Source organism: Alosa alosa, chromosome 21, assembly GCF_017589495.1.
Source record: "Alosa alosa isolate M-15738 ecotype Scorff River chromosome 21, AALO_Geno_1.1, whole genome shotgun sequence".
In the NCBI taxonomy this organism is placed as follows: Eukaryota; Metazoa; Chordata; class Actinopteri; order Clupeiformes; family Clupeidae; genus Alosa; species Alosa alosa.
Window position 1 is genome coordinate 3270642 of NC_063209.1, and position 21698 is coordinate 3292339.

Sequence of the window (21698 nt, forward strand, 5' to 3'; positions counted from 1 at the left end):
CACTGATAAATGTCACCCCCAACACTGTTTGCTCATGCAGCTCCATATCATCACTGCCACACCTCTGTGCTTCACTGTCAACACTATGCATGTGGCAGTCCTGGCCACGTTCACACCAGACATGCTGGCCCCCATCTGAGCTCTTGCAATTCAGTTTTTTCAAAGACCTTCTATTGGTATTGATGTGTAACTCAATGTAGGTGGTTAGTGGTGTGCATACTCATATTATCCACAATGTCAGGTTAACACCCCTGGGAGGAGTGAATTGCTCTGCCAACTGGCTAAGTAGGACAGGCAAAGAGGGGTTGCTTGCATGACCACAAGATGGAGCTAAATTCATACTGATTGGACAGAAAGTATTCATCAAGGGAAACCAAACCACTGAGGAAAAAATGAAGGTTGTTGCTGCATTGGCTCATCATGTTTGACGGATATTTTTATGGACCTCTTGTCTATAACTAATCACTACAGAAGACATTCCCTACTGGCAGGAGAGGTGAAGGAAAATTAATTCAAATGACCAATGTGTTCCCTGGGTCTAAAGTAATGGTACAAATAGACTGGAACACCATAGACTACTGTGCTTATTAATGTTCAAATTCAAGGCATGCAGGATTATTATCATGATATGCTTACATAACAATAGCCATTATTTTTCTTAAATGGTAAGATATCTGATGTTGGTATAGGCATTCTAATTCCATAAGAACAAAGACAAAGCTAATGAAATTGTTTCAATGAGTGTCTAAATATGGTTGAATATGTCCAAATAGTTTAGTTTGCAACATCAATACTGTGTGAAGAGTCAGTTGAATTAGAAAATGCCAATTTAATACCATACTTTGGTATAGACGATTTCACATAGACTACAGCCTAACTAAGGATTAGTCTAGGCTACTGATCAAAATTGTTCTCAAGACTGAAACTGTTAAAAATGGTTATCTGTAATATTTATTCCAAGGGTTTCTTTCTTACAAGACTTCATCTCCCAGTGAACACTGCGATGTTACCGCACCTTCAAGGGGCGGGGTATGTGAATGTAGGGACACCCTACTCTTGAAGCTGGAGTAAAATTTGTTTGACAGGGCGCAAGTGAGATGTGGGGGCGGTGGTGGAAGCGATAAGACTGTGGATGACCCGATATTGGACTTACTTTTTGCCTATCGGTTTAATTTTAAGGCGACCGGTTCAGTGAAGAGACGCGCATGCGACGAATCATTTAGAAGAAGCACAGCAACAGGGCATAGTAGAAGATGCCGCTGAAAAGAGCATCCCCACACACGGGGAAGCAAGACTAGCCCCGCACGCCGCAACGCGGAAAACACTTAGAAAGGAGAATGCGAATGGTTAGGGGAGAAAGACTGCCAAGAAAATGGAAACAATGTAGCAACACTGCGACATTCCACGTAGCTAGGACGAATTGGATAGAAAATAGATAGCAAGCTAAATCGCCGTCATTCATGTAAAGTTACTCATCGTTTAAAGCTCGTGTGTTTAGTTGGCCGAAACAAAAGGAACTGCAATTCCCTACTGTCTTCCCAAACCAAAGAAGACGAGAAACTGCAATATGCTACGAAGACGACTGAACCGATTGGTATGTATTTACTCTTGGCGGTAGATTGATAGATACTCTCTCGGCGTGCCATGTTACTTCGCACACTCACCATCTGATCTTGCTAGCGAGCTAAGGCGTCTTAACTGCCCGCTGAAAGACAGCAAGACGCGTCCTCGCTCCTTGCTGAATAGCTAATAAGAAAGAATCAATGAACACCATAGGCTACCGATACTTAACACATCACCTTTTAGTAGCCTAAACATATGGGCAGCCTATTGTGGAATGTAAGAAAACCCATAATTACGCGTGAAAACGCGCGCGTGTGTAGACTATGTTTAGAAATGTGTGGTTGTACCTGATAATCACAAGGTTCACTCCAGACATAAAAAAAACAGTTATCGTTGCTCCAGTTTCTCAGTCATATGGCTAACTTCCTGGTAGCGAACGTTAGCGAGCTAGCTTGCTACACTGTACTCATTTTGGCCAAATTTGTATGAGGCACACGTTGCCAATTTAAAAATGGAGCCGCCTTTGGTGTCCAACCCATATCTTAATTGTATGAAGTTTTGAGTTTTGTTGGAGTTGACGTTTTCTCCGCTCATGCAGGGAAACAGCCACAGCCATTAGTGAGTGCATTTTAATGGACCTTGACAAATTAAGGAATTAGATGGCCAGCTAATCAAATAATAACAGTTCTAAGAGCTGAGTTTCTGGAGTGGGTTGCTTGAATCCAATAATTAATTCGCTAATGCCTTTCAGAATTGTAGCATTCACTACAGGAGTGAACTTTCTTCAAGAGTAGGTGATATTTTATGCTTCAGAGTGGAGCTCTGTTGCTTGTGCTGATTGGTCTGTTTACATTTCACCTCTGACATAAGGTATCTGTACTATAAAAGACAGAGTCAGAGTGCTTTTCAGTGATGTTGAATGCATTTCATTTACACTTGTGCAGAGCTGCATCTGAAAAATCATGTTAATAATTAACTGATGCGAATAATATGTACCTCTAGTGTAGCTGTATTTGTAAGTTTGAAATTCAGGCTGGTCTGATGTGTTGAATGTTGGAAGTGTCTAATGTACTATCTTGATCTTATTTTTTTCTCTGCATGTTTTGACAACTTCTCTGTTGCAAAATAGGCAATATACTGAGCAGTATATAATGCTCTTAATGTAACTGTCAAATGTCTTGCTCACCCTGCTTGTTTCATACTTCTTTGCAGTCCTCAATTGGTCATTTTGAAATAGTCCCACCCTTCACTAACAGCAATTAAAGTGCCTCAGGCTGCTGACTCTATCCCCTCTGTTATTGTTAGTGGAGAGAATCTGATCCATAATTCTCATTCGGCTCATTACAGACTTTATAGGGCACAGTAAATTTGCAATTGATAGTTAGCGATGAAGGGCCAGGGCCTGGAGCTCTGCCTGCCCTGAGTGGCAGAGACACACACACACACACACACACACACAAATACACATACATACACAAATGCACATACACACACACACACACACACACACACACACACACTGTATATTACACTTCCGTTTTTTGCATCAGGCCATTTTTACAGCCTCTTTATAGCATTATCCTACAATAACCTGTTGGCGCTATCAGGCCAAATCCTGTGGGAGCTTCAACGTGAGCAGTATAGATACCAGCAGTAAAAGAGTAGGGGGAAAAAAAGCCATAGGATAATTATTCTGTCTGACCCGTTAAAATCGCTAGCTCGGCATATCCTATCCCTCCAGTGCGACACATTCCACTGTCTTTTTATTTATTTATTTTCCCGGTTTTTCTATGAGGCATAAATAAGCCGTATGGGGGTCTAACAGGTTTATTGTTATTGATGCACATTGTAGTCCCCTCCCCATGCATTTGGGCCAAGCATAGATGAGGCACTGCCTCTGCTGCACGGCCAGGTCTCTGGAGGCAGTGCTGCGCAAGAGAGTCAAGCTCTGCTCTAATGGCGCTCTGAAGAGGAATCATTTGCCTCACTTGACTCCTAGTTACAGTGGCCGAGCAGCTGAAACCTACACAGGCTTGAGAAACTCGTTAAAGATGGCTTTGGGAGAGTGGCGTCGTCACGACACTGTGCAGGGAGGCTTCCAGAGCTTGGAATGCCCTGACAGGAATGCCAAATCACGGAGGGCGCCTTTGATGTTACCCACCTGCCCCCTCCCCCTCCCTGCCCCTGAAGGCAGCACACGGCTGGGGGAGCAGACAAGGGGTAGAGGAAGTGTGATCGGATGCAGTTTCTATGGCGCTTGCCCCACCCTCCACTCTCCTCCCCAGAAACTGTCTGACCCCTGTGTGGACACCAGGAAAAAAGCCTTTCCCCCAGGCTTGTCACATTCCAGGTGGTGTTTCTATTCTAGTTATGGAGCCGAACACAAGCAGACAAATAAGGAAGTTCATGTGGTGTTGGTAGTCGCTCTCCCTGTACAGTGGCCTGCTGTCATGTTTACTTTCCTACTGTTACCACCATTGTTCTAAATATGTACTTTTCTGTCCACGGCAAACTATATAACCTTTAGTCTTTAGGAGAAGCTCTGTAAATTGTTTTATGGCGGTGCTGAATTTATTTCAGCCACCCTTTGTGCTTTCAAAATCTGAGATACTCTAACACTGCCTACACAAATAGCTTTTTTTGTTACTTTAGGTATATGTGAGTGAGAGAGCATAAGTGGTCCAAAAGTGTTTTGGGATGGAGCTGTGATGTTCTCTCAGGGAGCTTCTGGTAGCACTGCAGTCTTTTGAAGTGCTCCCCTGTGGAGATCTGAAGGCAGAGGAGCCTTGGTTCACCATGCGCCTGTGTTAGCTAACTGGCTCGTGCCAAAATAAATGCCGGGCTACGTGGCTCGTGTTTGATGTGTGATTGAGCCCTCCCTGCCGCTCTCTGGGCGGAGAGCTCAGCGCTGGCCACTTTGTGCCCCGAGGGCCAGGGAGCGTAGTGTCCACGACCAATGGCTGTCTGCCCCGAGGCCAAGACGACAAGCCACAGCCTGTTCCACTCTGCTGCTCATCGGCCCCCGTGCCGCTCCTCATTCCCCGGTGTGCTGAGACGTGTCTCCTCTACTCAGACCGGATGGCTGGCAAACCAGGCTGGGTGGATGTGGTGAGAGTGGTGAGGGGTCCATGTCAAACAATCTTAGTGACACAAATGTGTTTGAGGAAGGGAAACCTGCCGCTCAGGTCTATTGACAAATACATGCCCTTAACTGCAGACCATGCGACACCGATACACACACAGTCACACACACACACTTGGCAGGCATTTTCCCATTCCCACTCTTAGATGCTTGCAACACCCTCATAACACCCACCCTAATATCTTGTCCCACAGAGACTCGTTTGGAATTTGGATGTGTTTATGATTCCGGGATTGTCAGCTTGTGCGTCACATCACATTTTGTGGTTTCACTTTCAGCACAGCCCATTTATGATACGGGCTTCACTAAGAAACGCTGCTTGATTCCGTAGTGCCATCAACACACACAGGATTCGAGTCTACTCTCCCCGAAGCTTGCAGCTCTTGCCAATATGGTTCCAATTATGTGCTTTTGTAAATAGTCTGTGCTTAAGTCCAAATATGTGGCCAAGCAGCCTGGCTGTAGTTAGCGTGTGAGCCACTGGCTCTTCACGCCCATGCAGATGAAGGAGCAGCTAACCGGCTCAGCAGCTAACTGGGCCCTTCGGGGGCGTTTGGGTGGTGTTGCAGAGTGCACAAGTCAGACCATCAGCATTATCTACAGCCGCAGGGCCCCTCATGCCAACAGACTCTCTGCAACCATCATCCAGCATGGGGTGGAGGAAGAGGTGGGGGGTGGAGGAAGAGGTGGGGGGTGGAGCACTTCTTTCCTATTTCTTACTGCTGTTCAGGCAGCGAGTTCTTGACTTGACCCCTCTTCTGCTTCTGTGAAGCCTCAAGCAACGTCCAATTCTTCTGCTTCCTACACTTTCAGTCATATACGTACAGACACACACACACCCAGACCCAGATGAATTGAAAGTGGAAGTTGGTGTGCTCTCTGTAAGGCCTGTTCTGCGGAACTTGGCTTGTGTCCTCGGTAGAGGTCCTGTCTCGGGCAGGGCACTTGTTGTGGGGAACCGTGCGAGAGGGATGACGGGCATATGGAGACGGACAGCTGTCTCCATCTCGGCACGGCGCAGGCCGCGGGGGCACGGGGAGGCCAGCGTCCGCACGGGACCCCTCTGCCTCCAGGCTGCCTGCCGGGGCCGGCCACTGATTTATGGCCAGCGGTTTCATCAGGAGAGCCGCGTATTGATTAGAGCTGCGCTCCGTTTTGCCGCCATTTGTCTTGTCCCCCCCGATCGGGCTGGCAGACAGAAGTGCTTACTCTTGACTTCTCTCTCTCTCTCTCTCTCTCCCCCTCTTTCTCTCTCTCCCTCTCTCTCCCCTCTTTCTCTCTCCCCCCTTTCTCTCTCTCCCCCTCTTTCTCTCTCTCCCTCATTCTCTCTCTCTCCCTCTTTCTCTCTCTCTCTCCTCCTTTCTCTGTCTCTGGCAAGCACACAGTTCGGCTCCCTCACTCTCTTGCACACACTGCTGCACCCCCCCGAGTCCCCGTAATGAAAAACCCACCCGAACTCATCTGCACCGCAGTGGGATTACAAATACATTGAGAGAGAGAGAGAGAGAGAGAGAAGGATAAAACAAGGGATGTGTTGGGGGTGGTGGGTGCACTGAGATGGTGCAAAGAGGTAATGGAAGTGCATATGGATTCACTACCTGTTGTAGGCCCTCCAGCACTCTCCACCACAAATAATGGACAGGCTTTCAGGGGCTGATGGGCCCAGCTCAGGGGTGGAGATTGGTGGGGGAAGGTGCGAGTCGGGACCCCACGTTGCTTTTTTTCTTCAGACCCCCCCATTTCTGTCTAAAAGCCAGGCTGAATTCACAGTTTGTACCACTAAATAATTCAGTGCCCTCATTTATTTTAAATTCTCCTCACAACGCACCTCCTCTCCTGCCAGCGTATCGTCGCCTGGGTTGCGCCACTTAAGATGCATTCCTGTCATCCATATATTTATAAAGCCTCGTCCAGAGCTTCCTCATCCCGTGCTCCCGCTCCCAGCACGGCCCACAGAGAGCACTCGCAGGGGTATGAAGGAAGTCGTGTGTGGGGGTGTGTGTGTGGGGGTGTGGGTGTTCATGAGTGTAGAGCGAGAGGGAAGGTATGAGCGAGACGGTTTGCGATCAGGGATCTGGTTTTCGCTACCGCTGCCACACATCAATCCAGGCTCTCCAGCACAACCGTGTCGGAGCCAGTTAGATCTTGTCCTTGAGCTTCTCTCTCTTCCTCTCTCTTTCTCTCTCTCCCTGTGTGTCTATCACACACACTCTCTCTCTCTCTCTCTCACACACACACACACACAAGCACACACACACAAGCCTTAGATCCCTTCTGCCTCTTCCACACTCTCGCACATGGTTGTTAAATAACAGGATGGGCTGATTGCCTCCCCCAAACAGCAGGCAGACTTGGCATGGCGCAGCCTCTGAGGCCCTGGAGGTGAGATGAGCGCCGTGTGTTCTAGTCACGACTAACCAGGAGATGGAAGGGAAGCAGAGGCTGCCTTGCCCCTGTCCTCTCACTCAGCACATGGGCCCAGGACCTGGGGGAGAGGGGGGAGGAGAAGAGAGGTGGGGAGTGCGGAGGGATGGAACTCTGGGCTGAATCATTGATTGTTTTGTTGTGGAGGAAAGTGGGAGCTCTTCCCTTAGAATGCAAGGCTGGGGATAATTAATTGAATGGTAATTACAGTCAGCATGGCCTGCTGCATTATTAGGAAAAAAAAGAAGATAATGACAGCAGAAGCACTGGAGCTGAGATGCAGAATATCTTCTCTCTCTCTCTCTCTCTCTCTCTCTCTCTCTCTCTCTCTCTCTCTCTCTCTCTCTCTCTCTCTCTCTCTCTCTCTCTCTCTCTCTCTCTCTCTCTCTCTCTCTCTCTCTCTCTCTCTCTCTCACGTGCTCTCTCTCTCTATCTCGGTCTCTCTTTTAAAGCCTGTCAGCATTTAGATGCAAATAATCTTGCTCCGTATCGGATATCACTCACTTTCGTTCAGTCTCTCAGCCTCTCCCTCTCTCTCTCTCTCAGCCTCTCCCTCTCTCTTTCACTATCCCTCCCTCCCTCTCTTTTCCTCACTCTGTGCATGATGAAAGCTGCTGTGTATGCGTGCAGATGAGTTTAGTCACACACACACACACACACACACACACACACACGAGGAAGGGCTCAGCAGCACCTGGGCTAGCGCCTGGGTGTTAATACCCCCAGCCTGCTTCCCGAGCCATCGCACCCCGGCCAGCGGATCCTCCTCTTCCTCCTCCTCCTCCTCCTCCTCCTGCTCCTTCTCCCCAGCAGCGACTCACTCTTCCAGCACACATTCTCTCTTTAATTATAGATTACAGGCCCGGGTGTCTGTGGGCCTGCTCCGAATGCTTTCAGGCTTCTGCTGCAGCGAGACGCCTGGAGAAGTGAGAAGACTCCCTGCGTGTTACTGACCACGCTGACCTGCCCTTCAGAAAAAAACATACTGGGATAATTGGCCCAATAAAGAACCACTTCAAACAGCCATAAACCTGAAACATTGACTAAAGTACAAATATGCTGACTCTGTCAGGACCCCTTTTATTGTCCTGTGGGTGACCGCTGTAAAATGGAAACGAGTTCTACTTCCAGGCGCGTTCCAAGATTATAGTACGCAGTAGTGTGTCAGGCACACAGTGGGTTGCAGTGGGTGATGGTGAAGGACACGGCTCTGAACTTTGCCATTCTTTTGTCGAATGACTTGTCTTGAAGACAAACTTCCCCTTTTGTTCATGCAACTCAGCATTTTTTTTTTTTTTTTTTTTCAAAGTTGTTTGTAGAGGATGTGTTGTCTGCACGTTAGTTTGCTCAAAAACATGCCTATTTCACTTCCACCTTTTTCTTGTCTTTTTTTGCCTACTGCACGTTTGCCCTGGATAACGTAACCATCTGGAGCTGCTGGTACAGGGAACAGCCTGAGTGGTGTCACTGAATTACCACCCACCAGCGTAGACAAGCCTCCGAATCGCATTCATCCAGCCGTCTGGAGACCCTCTTAGAATCTGCTCTGCGGGTGCATGGAGGGATGAGACAGGACCGGAGGAGAAAACCCTCCGCCTCGGCTGCCATGTCTTATCTGTGGTGCGTTCCACTGCGCTAGGCTGCGCCAGGCTGACACCACCACCACCCTTGGCCCACCCCCGCCTCACCCTACCTCTACCCCTACCCCTCTCCTCTCCTCTCCTCTCCACTCTGCTCTGCCCTGCTCCCCATCCTCCTGGCATGGTGGGGATGAGTTTTCCATTCTCAGAGTGTCCAGGGAGACTGCTGTCAAATGTAGGCCAGGCTGAGAGCACGCCATGTACGCTCGCAACTGCTGCTGCTGCAGCTGCGTACCTCAAACAATACCATTCTCTAAGCTCTACACACACCAACCCACACTCTGTGTCTCATATATTGAGCATCAGCGTCTCACAGCCAGTCCTCAGTTGAAGTTGCGGGGCTGCTATTAATACGCTGCCTGTGCCACCCTGTTCTGTGGCCCAGTGATGGAAGGGAGAATAAAGGACTACATAGATAGAGTCCACAATCTAGCATTGTGAGACAGCCGTGGCTGGGGATGGTCTCATCATCCAACATTCCCACACACACACCCATGCACTTTGCTTACTCGTTCTTGCTGCAAATAGGGGACAGTGTTGATGCATGATTTCAGCTTACAAAGAGACAGTCTTGTGCTGGAATTCTGCTGGAGGGCAGATACCTACGGTAACCGTCAGAGGACTTTCCCTGTCCCTGAGCAGGGCTTGTATCCACTTTTAGTGCATACGGAGAGCTATTTTTTACTTTAACAATGTAGCCTGGCTGTTTTTAGTCCAAAACTGCTCGTACACTGTGGTTCTGTGGTAGCATAGATGACCTAGGAGAGGATATTTAGTCCGCACTCCCACATGTTGTGGTCCTGTTTCCCAAGCCTTGTGTTGGCCACAGGCCCAATGCAGACCAGTGTCCTTCATTTCTGAAATATACTTGTGCTTTGAGAGAGCAGCACTGTGTTGCTAAATACGTGTAACTCTGTTTCAGTTGGTACTATAGTGAGAACTGGCCAACACACACTCCCTGTCCACCACTTCAAACAGCAATTGTGTCCTTGTCATTTGTCATTATGTTACCTTGTTCTACATCAGGTAACTGTGTGAGCATGAATTTGTACCCAAATAATTTGCCCCTAAAGTAGTCTCAATGTGTGAAGTGACACATTTTGTGTTTCCCTTTTCTTTGGCTTGAGTTTTCCTAGTTGACATTAATAGTTGACTATAGTTAGAAAACTGAGGTCATGGCACATCCGTCAATGTTTGTTTGTCCCCTGACCTCCTCTCTAGCTTTTCTGTTTTGTAAACAAAGTTAGCTCAGTTGGGTTTAGTGGGTAAATAATGACCAGAGTTGTGTGGCCCCTTCCAATAGCCTATCTTTGATAGGTTGGTGTGGGCACCATAGGAGGAAGGTAATTCAATAAATCTGAGGAAACTTCTGTCTCAGTGTCAGAACTATTGCATTTGGGAAATGGGGTGTCGTGTTAAACTCCACAACATATTCCATCATTTTATTTTACGTTTTTATGGTCCTAAGTATGTCCAGCTGTCCTATTCAGATTTATCTTGATGAGCTCCCATGAGTCGACTTTGTCCTAAGTTGAAGGACACAGAAAGTAACATCAGGTAAGGTAATGGTGTTTAAGAGCACATGCAGCATTTTGGAGCCAAACATTTTCTTTCACTGGAGGTTGTCATAGTCACTGCTCTGATTGAAGTTATTTTGTCCTCAAAATCTTACAATAACTCTTTTTGCCAGTGCAAGCTTTACGCACATGCTTCTTTCTTGGTGGCCAGTACATCCCTGGGTGTGGTGATCACTCAGGCGCAGCTCCGTTGCATAAGGGAAATAAGAATGCAAAGTGAGGTGAAGGCCACGATCCCCACCCTTCTGCCCTTCTCTTTTTGCCTTTAAGAGCGATCATGCTGTCCTGCTCGGCCATCTGCCGTAGAGCAGATCTCCCAGCCAGCCAGCCAGCCAGCCATCAGGCCTCAGCCGAGTGATGGCAGTTGACGTCCACTTTGAGCTGCGCTCAGGAGCTCATTGTCCCCTCCATTCCACTCGGCTTCCCCTCCTCGCCCGCTCCACTCGCACGTCTCCCTCCTGCCTTGCCATCTTGTCACTTTAACTTTGACGCTTGGACCCTTTTAGCACTGACTTCTGTGAGCATTGATAAGCGCCTGTCACAAGACTGTGTGTCTGTGTGTGTGCATATGAGCATTTGACTGTGTGGTGTAAGTCAGGGACATGCTCAGCTTGGCAGCCTGGTTGTGCGCTTGACTTGCAGGGCCCTGTTAGCAGTGTTTTGCAGGGCTAGGAGGAGGCTCCATCACCTGCCCTTCTCCTGAAGCAGCAACACAGAGCAGCACTTTGACCGTGGACCAGGCTCAGATCAGCTCCTCAGAGCATGTGGCTGCCCAGGAGATGAGTCTGAGCTTGGAGCGTGCGTGACGGACAGAGACTGCGATGATGACCTGTCCAAACTCAATAGGCTGTCTGGAGCTTGAGGTGGTTCACTAAGTGGCCTTAACCAGCTCTCCAGGAAGAAGATCGTAGAGCAGGGATGTGCACACTGTGCAGGAAAGCCCCTCCGCACTCACCCAGGCCCATTTCCCTCTGAAGCAAAGCTAACACACATGTCAAAGCACAATTAACCCTGGGTAATAAGGCTTACTTCAGTGAAAAATGTCCGCTTTACTGAAAAGAGGTGGTCATTTGTAACTGCATTTTGTATAATGGCTGTATTTTAGTCAGCCACATTATTACTGCAATATAAAGTTGCAAGATGCATAGTTTGAGTCAAAAGTAACTGCTAATGGGATTGCGTATAATTATCTCAACCTAAAATTAATTAGTCTCACTAAACAAAAGTCTGTGTTTTTAAAGGCCTGAGCAGCAGCAAAATGTTCAAGAACGAAAAGGAACTTATCACTTTCTGCCCAGCAGCATAGTGGCACTGTAACAAGCTGTGAATCACACTTAATAGCCAGCAGTCCACAGTTGCCTTTATCTCTGTATTCTCAACAGGGCTAATTTAGCTTGATTGTTAAGCTTGGTTGTAGCCCTTACCCAGCTACAACACATCACAGACCAGATCTCCTCTTGGCCATTTTTGCCTTGCTGGGTTTGTCAGCCGTCCAAAGTTGAGCTCTAAACTACACTGGTGACATTGCATCCAAGCAGCCCATTTGCCAATCAAAGTTTGGACATATGTTTGTGGCTCTCTCCTGTCACGTTTCCTGACCAAGCGCAATTTAGTAGAGTCACTGAAGTGATGACAAGTGTGACAAAGTGAGTCTTGCCGGCTGGCATGCCAAACCAAGTGCAACGTCGATGAAAGATCACAATCCATTCCCTTCGTATAGCTTGCCATGGGATGTTATCAATCATAGTCAAAGGAATAAAGACACTTCATCTTAAAAGCGTGTATTTCTGCACAGTGCATGGATGGAAAAAAAGGCTTCTGGCAGAACATTGTTTTGTCACAATTCATTACTCATTCAGGGCTGTTGCAACAGGAAGACCCGTTTCCAGCACAGAGCATTCGGAGCAAGACTCTTTTTGGTTATTTGAGGGTCCTGTGAGAGTAACTGATGCAGCACCTGACAATATTTCACTATTTGCCACTGCACAAAAAAAAGACGTTTTGAGGTATAGAGCTGTGCTATATAGCGAAGGACACAATGCTAAACGGAAAATGATCTTTCAACCTCTTTGTTCGGTCTGTTTTCATTGCTCATTGTTAATGACTTAAATTTCTGCCCATGCAGGATGCCATTTTGTAGTCTCACTGTAGCTAAACTACTAAGGTGTGTTTAGTCAGTAACCTGGTCGGACACAGGTCCGCATATCTAGGGCCTCCGGCTCGTCGCTCTGCTGATCTTTGTAACCCAACACAATCAGAGTCTGTCTGTGAGACCTCGTTAAGCATTAATGCCAAGTGCTTGAGTGGCTGTCATAGTCGACGGTCACAGACAGGACATTGTGATGTCACCAGGCTCTGGGGAGCGGAGAGAGACGCTTGGCCTGTGGTAGCACCTGAGCTGATGCCAGTCCGCCCGGCATTTGGCTGGTGCTTAATACCACTCATTGTTTCCTGTGCAGGATGGACTCACACAGCGGGTGTTGTTCTCCGTGTTGCAGTGTTACCTGTAATGTAACATAATGTAATGCTAACACTGATTAAATATAAAGGCTAATCTAATATTGCAGTGACCTGGTTTATTTAATTCTGTAATGGCTTGTTTACTGGTGAGCACCTCTACTAAAAAGAGTTTGTCCGTTGAGGAAAAGCATGTTTGTGGTATTGATTTCTCCCTTGTCTTTGTTTGTACTGTGGCTAATGTCCCTCCACTCAGGCACAATTTGCCCTCGCATCATTCCTGGCATACGCATCCTTCCTTTGGAAATCCTTTGAATATTTTTGTTTGGGTTTTGTTCAGTAGCGAGACAAGTGACACTGAGGCGGAGATAATTCCATCAGTTCCATCATACTTCTCCCTGCAATAGTGCTGGGTTGCCTGCTCCGGAGGGCTGAGGGTGCCGGTTGAGAAATGAGTATTGTGATCACGTCAGGGGTGCTGCGGGCCCTGCCTTCTGACCCTCATTACATTTAACACTGCATTTCCCTCTAAATCAATGATCTCCCAGCGTGGCTACAATTCTCTTGGGCCGGCTTGCGCTCCAGCACTTCCTACCTCTAATGGTCTGTTTCTTGCTCTTTTGGGGACTTTTACTCGCCCCGCTCTCCTCCATAGCCGTGTCTGTTTTGGAGCACAGGTGCGTGGCTTCAGTAAGCGCAGTACCTTGGAAAGGCCTCTGCTGCTTTGTGGCTGTGGGTTTGGGCCAGTGCCTACTCGTGTTTACCATAGGCAGATGCTAACCTTGAGGTTGTTGTTGTTGGAACGTAGACCTTGCGGTTAATGACTCCCAGAGAGAGAGGGGGGGGTGACAGAGTAAGGTAGAGTTCAGTCCGTCAGCCAGACTGGACACAGGGTCGCTCCTTTGTTGGCTTGTTTGCTTACAGTGCCACAACAGCAAATACTGGGTTTTAAAGGACCCCCTGAAGTGACCGCAGTCCACTCTTGGGTTTGGCATCCTCGTTTGAGGTGTGCTCTGGGCAGAGTGTCCATGTCTTTGAGAGTGCCAACTCTGCAGTGAACCGACTCTCCTGTAGCCTGGGAGCTTCAGCCAGATATGCTCAAGCAAAGGTGGTGTACTTTTTTATTTTCCTGCTTTGCCTCTTTGGTGCAGTTCAGTATGCCTAAGGCTTCCTGCTGTATCTCCACCAGACACAGCTTGGACACATCTCTACAGGTTTATCTGGACAGACCGCATTAACTGCATACCATACAAGATAAATGTTGCTGTCTTGATTATTAGTATGTTAGGATTTACTAAACTGGATGTTCAGCACTGCACTGATGAATCAACATAACCACATTACGCAGATCTGATGGGGTCCAAAGTGCTGACAGAGGCAGGCTGCTCTCATGTTCCCAAACAAGCTCATTGGTTGCCTTTGTACGGCTTCACGTGCTGTGTCTGGGCCTCACTTGACCTTAGTCAGCAGGTTATATGAGCGCGGTAAGAGGGAGGACTAAGCCCAAAATGATTGCGCAATGCGAAATGGAGGATATGGTGTGGTTTGTGTGTTGAACCCTCTCCCACCCTTTGGCAAACACCCCTCATCCCTCCATATTCCCGTAATGGTGGGCGGTGCCTTATCTCCCAAAGTATTAAAAGTCTTTCCTAAAGTGCAGTGCAGCCCAGACAGTTTTTGTAGATATCTTTGGTGTGGTCATGGCTTAAAACTAGAGCCCCTTCTGTTTGCTCTCTGTCACTCTCTCTCTCCCTCCCTCCCTCCTTGTTCCATCCTTCCATCCTTCCTCTCCTCTCTTTACACCTCCCCCAGCCTTCCTGCTTGTCCATCCGGCCTTTCTTGCCGGCAGTGTCCAAGTGGGCAGCAGGCTCAGTACACAGTGCACTACACACCACAACCCTACTAGTCAGCCGAGACGCGAGCAGCACATTGCCCTTCCCTCCGGAACCTTCTAATGTCGCTGCCCTCAGCCACCATCACGCTGCTCTCGGCACTCTAAGACGGAGGCGGATAAATGGCGCGGATAAGGCCCGCTCTTGGCTAATGCTGCATACCCCGCGAGATCCGAGGCAGCCTAATCTGCTCTGCGGCGATTAGGCTGGAGTAATCTCAGGCATGTGAGAGGTGAATCTGATTAGCCAGTTATCTGGCAGCGCTCGACCATGAGCCACTCACTCGACCCGCAGGTGGCAGAGGCCCTCGGAACCACTCGGAGACGGCTGGAGTGGCCGGAGGAAATCTATGCAGTTTATGGGGCCGTGTCGTGACGGACCCCTCCTCTGTGCCTTCCTCAGCGAATGTGGAACTCAGTGACCAGGCGCTGACTGTGGGAACGGCGCATGGGGTGCTGCGGAGTGGCCGCCACACCGGATCTCTTCCCCCACGGCTGCTGAATTATTAACACGGCCGCTAATAGCTCTCGCCTCCCATGGCTCACCTCGGCTCAGTCCACAGATAGGAAGAGACAGGAGGCAAGGTGGGGGAAGGAAGTGGTCTTTCCCCTATCTGGAGGAAGGAAGCAAGAGAGGTGTGTGTGTGTGTGAGCTGAGAGGAATCTCTGCTCTTACTGACGCATCATTTCCGCTGGGCCGGGGAGGAAGAGGGGGTAGTTGGACAGCTGCACAATGCCGATGGCTTGGTGGCTGGGCAGGCTGGCAGCTGACCCCACGGCAGCTTCCCCTGCAGTCCGCCTGGCTTCAGGGAAGACTTCCTATTCTGAGACGCTGAGTCACTGGCAGCGCCCACTGTCTTGCCTTGGCATGCTAGTCCTCATCCTCCCTCACATATACACACACACACACATATACACACACACATACACACTACACACACACTCCCTGGAGGCCCTTTTAGGGCTGTGGAATGTGTCTACTACCATCCGCCTCGCACTCAGAGAATCACGTGCCCACATGCCTGCATGCATACACACACACACACACACACACACACACACACTCACACATGAAGAACTGCCTTACGTATGAATACAAACATGTGTCATCTACTTAAAAACAGATGTGACTAAATGGGATGGCTCTGTTTATGTGACATGGTGTGTGTGTGTGTGTGTGTGTGTGTGTGTGTGTGTGTGTGTGTGTGTGTGTGTGTGTGTGTGTGTGGCGGTTTGTGTATGCTCTCTTCCTCCAGGCTCTGTATCAGGAGAAGATAAAGGGGTCCATAAATCTTACAGCTCCTTCCCTCCTTCACTCTCTTGCTCTCTCTCTGCCTCTTTGCCTCCCCCTTCACTTTATAACCAGCTAATCATCAGTGGTGCTGCACCTGCCACTGAAACCCCCTAGCCCATTCAGAACTTTTGCCTGGCCATCGTGGCTTTGCTGACCTTTTGTCTCACACACACACACACACACACACCCCATAGCGGCACTCTACGCCCCCCCCTCTCTCTCTCTCTGTAACGCTCAAGGGATTGCGTTGGCTCTCGGCGTCTTGAGCAAGTTTCATCATTCTCTGGCAAGCACCTCTCACTAAACCTATTATTCCAAATGATGAGGCGGCTTTTTCCCCCCATCTCTTTGTTTTTATCCTGCGCTCATTTTTCAGCCGCTGGCATCCTATTCCCCCGGCCTCGGCCCTTTCAGATTTGTGGCCCGTGGGATGTTTTTCATATTTCATGAGTCGGTGTATTTTTTTTATTTCTCTTAGTCTTTAACTTGGTGCACTTTAAAGACATTTGTCATCCCGGCAGTGAGGAGAACGGAGCATCAGAGCGGTGCCTTGTGGCTGTGGGCTGTGGGCTGGGGAAAAACCTGAAATGAGTTGGTCCTCTGTAGGTTGGCCAGTGGTCGGCTGTGGATGCAGGCGATGCCCATACATGGGTAGGAGAGGGCTCTGCCTAAATGGGTTTGGGTGTTTGTTGGTCCCCAGCGCTCGCATCTCTTCCATTCTGGAGACGTGTTTACGCGCCCACCGGCTGCTCAGGAGACGTGGGGCCTCCCACATGATACTGTGATGGCAGCTGCCGCTTCAGTGATGTGCTGACAGACAACTCTTCAACTCTTCCTCTCCCTCTCTCTCTTTCTGTGTTTCTGCTGTATGCCCTCTCTTTCCCTGTTCTCACTCACCTTTTCCATTTCTCCGTCTCTCTCTGTCCCTCTCTCTTGTCCTTTTGTTTTCTTTCTAAGTTCAGGATGAAAAATGGTGTGTATATAATGTTTATTACATGTTTCCATAAAAGGGTTTTAAGGATGCAGCAATGTAAACAGTTGCTGGTTGAATAAACGAGTGATATTCAATCTCTCTCTCTCTCTCTCTCTCTCTCTCTCTCTCTCTCTCTCTCTCTCTCTCTCTCTCTCTCTCTCTCTCTCTCTCTCTCTCTCTCTCTCTCTCTCTCTCTCTGTGTGCAGTGTGGAGGGGATGAGAAGAGGGTGGACAGCAGGACCATCTATGTGGGACACCGGCAGTGTCCGCCCACCGAGGCCTTTATCCCCCCAAAATTCTGTGACAACAGGATTGTGTCTTCCAAGGTAAGAATACTTAAGCATCTATGTGCGTGCGTGTTAGGGATGCAACAATTAATTGATTAGTTGTTGACTGTTAAGTTAATTGGCAACTATTTCTGTAGTGCCTTCCAGTAAGTCACTTCGGACGCCTCGGGGGTTTCAATAGATAGTTCGTTCGTTTTATTCCAGTATACCATTTCGTTCGTCTCGATAAATAAACTCAAAAACTAAATAAACTGACAAGTAACAAATACAATTGAAAACCAAATGCCTGCTGGCGTCCATTCACTTCCAACATTGAGTTCCAAAACCAACTACACAAGGATTCCTCCTTTCTCTACCTATATGCCACTAATTGGCACAGGTGTGCAATTTTAACTCCATCTGTTCTAATAGTGTTAATTTTGTCACCTATTTTTAATTTAGTCTTAGTCTTGTGACGAAATGTCCTTTTTAGTCTTTGTCATATTTAGTCATTCAAATATCATTTTTGTTAGTCAAGTTTTTGTCAACTAAAAGTCTCTTCATTTTAGTCTAGTTTTAGTCAAAAGAAAACTAAAGCTATCTTAGTCTTAGTCAGTTTTAGTCAAAACATTTCAGTCTTTTTTTATAAGAAATTATTTCAGTCAGTCAGTATGTTTACATGCACAGGTAAGTCGAGCTACAGTTATATAAGGCTGATGTTTCAGGCTCACTGCGAAAGTGAGGTTGTCAATTTCTATGTGCCATTGTATGCCAAGAGTTCTTTCTGTAGGAAGATCACTGGATTCCAAGTCAAGGTCTTTGACCTCCTTTGCTCCGGCTGCTTGTGGGATGGACATTAGGACTGTTCTGCTGTTACTTATCCATTTGTGCAAACGAAAGCCTCCCAAAAGCTCTTTTAAGCTCTTTGCACAACGTTACAGCATCAGCTTCAGTGGCCACCGATTTCAAGCTTCGGCCTTTAGATGAGCGAAAGATTCTCGTGACGCGCAACTGAGAGCGCTTGTTGCTTTGCAGCTATGTGTGACACTGTGCGCTATTTGAGATGCGCTATCTTGAGGCTTAACAATATCGTCCTGATCCTCTTCTTTGTCATCATCTTGATCAACCTCGAGCCATTTTGTGATGCCTTCTAAGAAACTTTTGAACAGGTTATATTTGGGTTGGTACCAGGGTCGGACTGGGAACAAAATTCGGCCCTGGCAATTTTCTCCTGGACCGGCCCACTACTGGACCGACGACCCCCCACACACACACACACACACACACACAAGCCCACCGATACCAAATTCCCCCCCATAAATAACAAACACACAGTATCATGCTGTAGCAACACTTCATAAACTGAACCCAAACATTTAGATTTGGACCTATAGGTTATTATATAATCAGTATCGTAATTTCTGTCAACTATGGCTATCTCCATGCATGTTCAGTAGCCTATATTTTTCATTTAGTCAAGCAGTGACATGTGGAATCAGTGTTGGGCAAGTTACTTCAAAATCGTAATATATTATGTACTACTTATTACTGTCATTTCAAAGTAATTCATTACATTATAATATTACCGTCTGAATTGTAAGGCATTACACTACTATTGTATTACTTTTAAGTTACTTTTACCAAAATATCTGGAAATATGGATTTGGAATTCTAAATGCAGTTTATTATGCTCAATGCAGCTCATTGCACTTCTAATGGAGGGTGATGTGGTACAACATAATGACTGAGCTAGGCTTAAGCTTGCCCGAGTTTGTGTGCAGTCATCACATTTTGCAAAATTAGGCTACCTTCGTTACTAACCTACCAGTTGATACTTTTTACGTGCATCGACTCGCGATTGATTGTGCATCTAATGTAACACTCGGTGGAGAGACTTCCACTTTCCAAGTTCCACTTTCACTGTCGTTGTGAGCTAAAAGGCTACTATATGGGAAATACTTTGAAGTTCCTTTTGAGTCCAAACATGAATAGGTTTTCTTTAACCTGTGCTACACTTTTCCACCAAGTTGTGCGAAAATTGTATGTACCCGGAGTTTTTTTTATGTTGACAGACAAACCAGTAAATGGAAGCTCTTCGTAGCGCGTGCAACTTACGTCTATAAAAACAATATATTTATGGAATAAAATTAGACACCTCTGATTGCTGTTTACGGTTAAACTGCGATGATGTGAACACCAGCCAGCGGAGGGCACTTGTATAGCCTAGGCTACCATGCATGGACCTCGTAGGCTATATTTCCCCACAAATCAAGCGGCTGCTTGGACAAATCCCCACTTGAGGGGGGTGGGGCAGGGGGCTTGATCGTAACACAAACTGAACCAGTCATGAAGAGGCCAAAATGATTGACCTGTCACCCCCCAATCCAAATGGATGCAACTGCATTTATAGGCTAAGCCTAGGTCTACATGACGGGCCGCAAATAGGCTAAATAACTTAAAAAAATAAATTAAAAAAATCCCGGAGGTCACCGGCCCACATGTGGACCGGGCCACCGGGCACATTACTTCTCCCTCTAAAGCACTTTTTCTGACACTCTGTTTTCATCAGCTCACAATATATTGTGTTTATGAAACACTATCTCATTGAAGCAACCGCGGAAGGTTGAGTCCTAGAATAGTTCATCGTGGCTGGGAACATAGCCAGCGTGTCTTTAGCTCGTTTCTCCGGCACATTCTGCAGTCGCCCTAGTGCTCTGCCACATGTTCCTCCAGGTGTGAAGAGACTCTTCAGCTTGGGCTGCATCACCCCACCGGCCCTGGACCAGACTGGCCAGTCAGCACTGGCTCATTCTCTGTCATGATCTGTCTTATCTCTCTGGAGCGCTCTCTGGGTTTTTCGCTTTCTGAGTTCAAGTTCAAATCCAAATCCAAATGAGCTTTATTGGCTTGACTGTGTCACAATATTGCATCACAATATTGCCAAAGCACTGAACATCTATTACAGAAAGGAAGGCAAAAGCCCCTCTTCCTCTTGCTGTCTGTCTCACTCAGAGTCCTCATCTTTCTCTCACCCCCTGCCTCCCCCTCTTTTACACACAAGGACCCATTCTCCTCCTCCTCCTCCTCCTCCTCCTCCTCCCCCTCCTCCTCCTCCTCCTCATCTATCCTCTCAGGAATTCTTATAAATTTCTCCACCCCCCCAGTCCGGCTCTCCATCAGATCCCCACCACCACTTCAGTGCTGCTTGTCTCTGCACCAATGGTGGCCCGTGATTTGTCAACGGGGTTGGGCAGCTGCTGAAATACAGTACATGGTAGCTATTAAGGTGCAGGCGTGTAGGGCCATTCAATCTGTCTCCTGAGCCTGATGGGCCCCCTTAAATCTCCCCCACTGGGGCAGGAGAGTAGGGGAGCTGGGGATGGAGTTGGGGGCTGCACAGGCTTTTAAAGAAAGGAAGTAAAGAAGGTTGAGTAGTGTAGCACAGAGGTGTCTTAAAGGCAAACACCGGGATATAAAGATTTTGGCCTAAGATTGGAAGGTTAAGAGAGGAGGAATAACTAGGTCTTCTTAAAAGCATAATATCTGCTGCTTTGTAATGGTACATTGCCACATGGTGCATTCTGTAGACCTCAACATGCACTGAGATCATAAAGTCCAAGAAAGAAATGGAGACAAATATTTTACTAGGGGCTGCTGTTTAAATTTTGTCCTGTTTTAAAGTCCAATTTGCACAAAGATCTTGATTAACTTTGGTTGGCACTATGACCATTCTCCCTAAATAATCAAATGTCTGGTCATGGGGTGTGCAGCCATAGCCAGCTCACAAAGATAAAAAGGTTTGATGACTGAGACCAAGTCAGTTGGTACTGCCGTGCTTTCAGTGAGTCTCTGTGCTGAGTGTGACTTTGCATTTAGTCTGCATTTGAGACTTTATTGGATGTGTGTGTGTGTGTGTGTGTGTGTGTGTGTGTGTGTGCGTGTGTGCGTGTGTGTGGCGTGGCTTGGCGTGTGGCGGTGTCTTGGCGTGGGCGGCGATGTGCGTGTGTGCGTCGCGGGCGTCGCGTGCGTCGCGTCGCGTCGGCGTCGCGTCGCGTGTGTGTGTCTTGTTTGTGTTTATGTGGCTCAGGAAGATATTTATAGGCGTGTGTGTAGAGGGATGTGCTGAGGATGGCCTAATCAATGGTCCTCCGGAGGGACAGTAAACACACTTTAATTACCCTCAGTCTGCTGTTTACTCTTTTCTTCCTCTCTCCATCATCCTGCTGCTTACCTCTCCTTCGCTCCCTGGCACCTCTCACTCCATCCATCCCTCCCCCCCTCCATCCCTCCTGCTCTCATCACTCCGTTTTATTGCCTGGCTTTCACTCAAAGATACAAGTCCTGAATGATATTGAAAAGGTGAGCCCCCGTTTGTGACACCAGAGCGCTGCATTTGCATGAGAGAGCTCCCATTGCAAGTGTTCTGTTAAAGCCCAATACCACACACACATAAAGATGCTGCTCATGAATA

The 21698-nt window shown here is 47.7% G+C and overlaps 1 protein-coding gene across 5 annotated transcripts in view; it reads left to right on the forward strand.

Moving 5' to 3' along the window:
* Window positions 1–1078: 1078 nt before the first annotated feature.
* Window positions 1079–21698, forward strand: part of atp11c (ATPase phospholipid transporting 11C) — a 65015-nt gene continuing 44395 nt past the window's right edge. For all 5 annotated transcript variants that reach the window (XM_048230838.1, XM_048230840.1, XM_048230841.1 and 2 more), the window contains exons 1-2: window positions 1079–1594; window positions 17168–17287. In XM_048230838.1, the coding sequence (XP_048086795.1) occupies window positions 1568–1594; window positions 17168–17287 (147 nt within the window). In that variant the 5' untranslated portion in view covers window positions 1079–1567. The remainder of the gene's footprint in view (window positions 1595–17167; window positions 17288–21698) is intronic.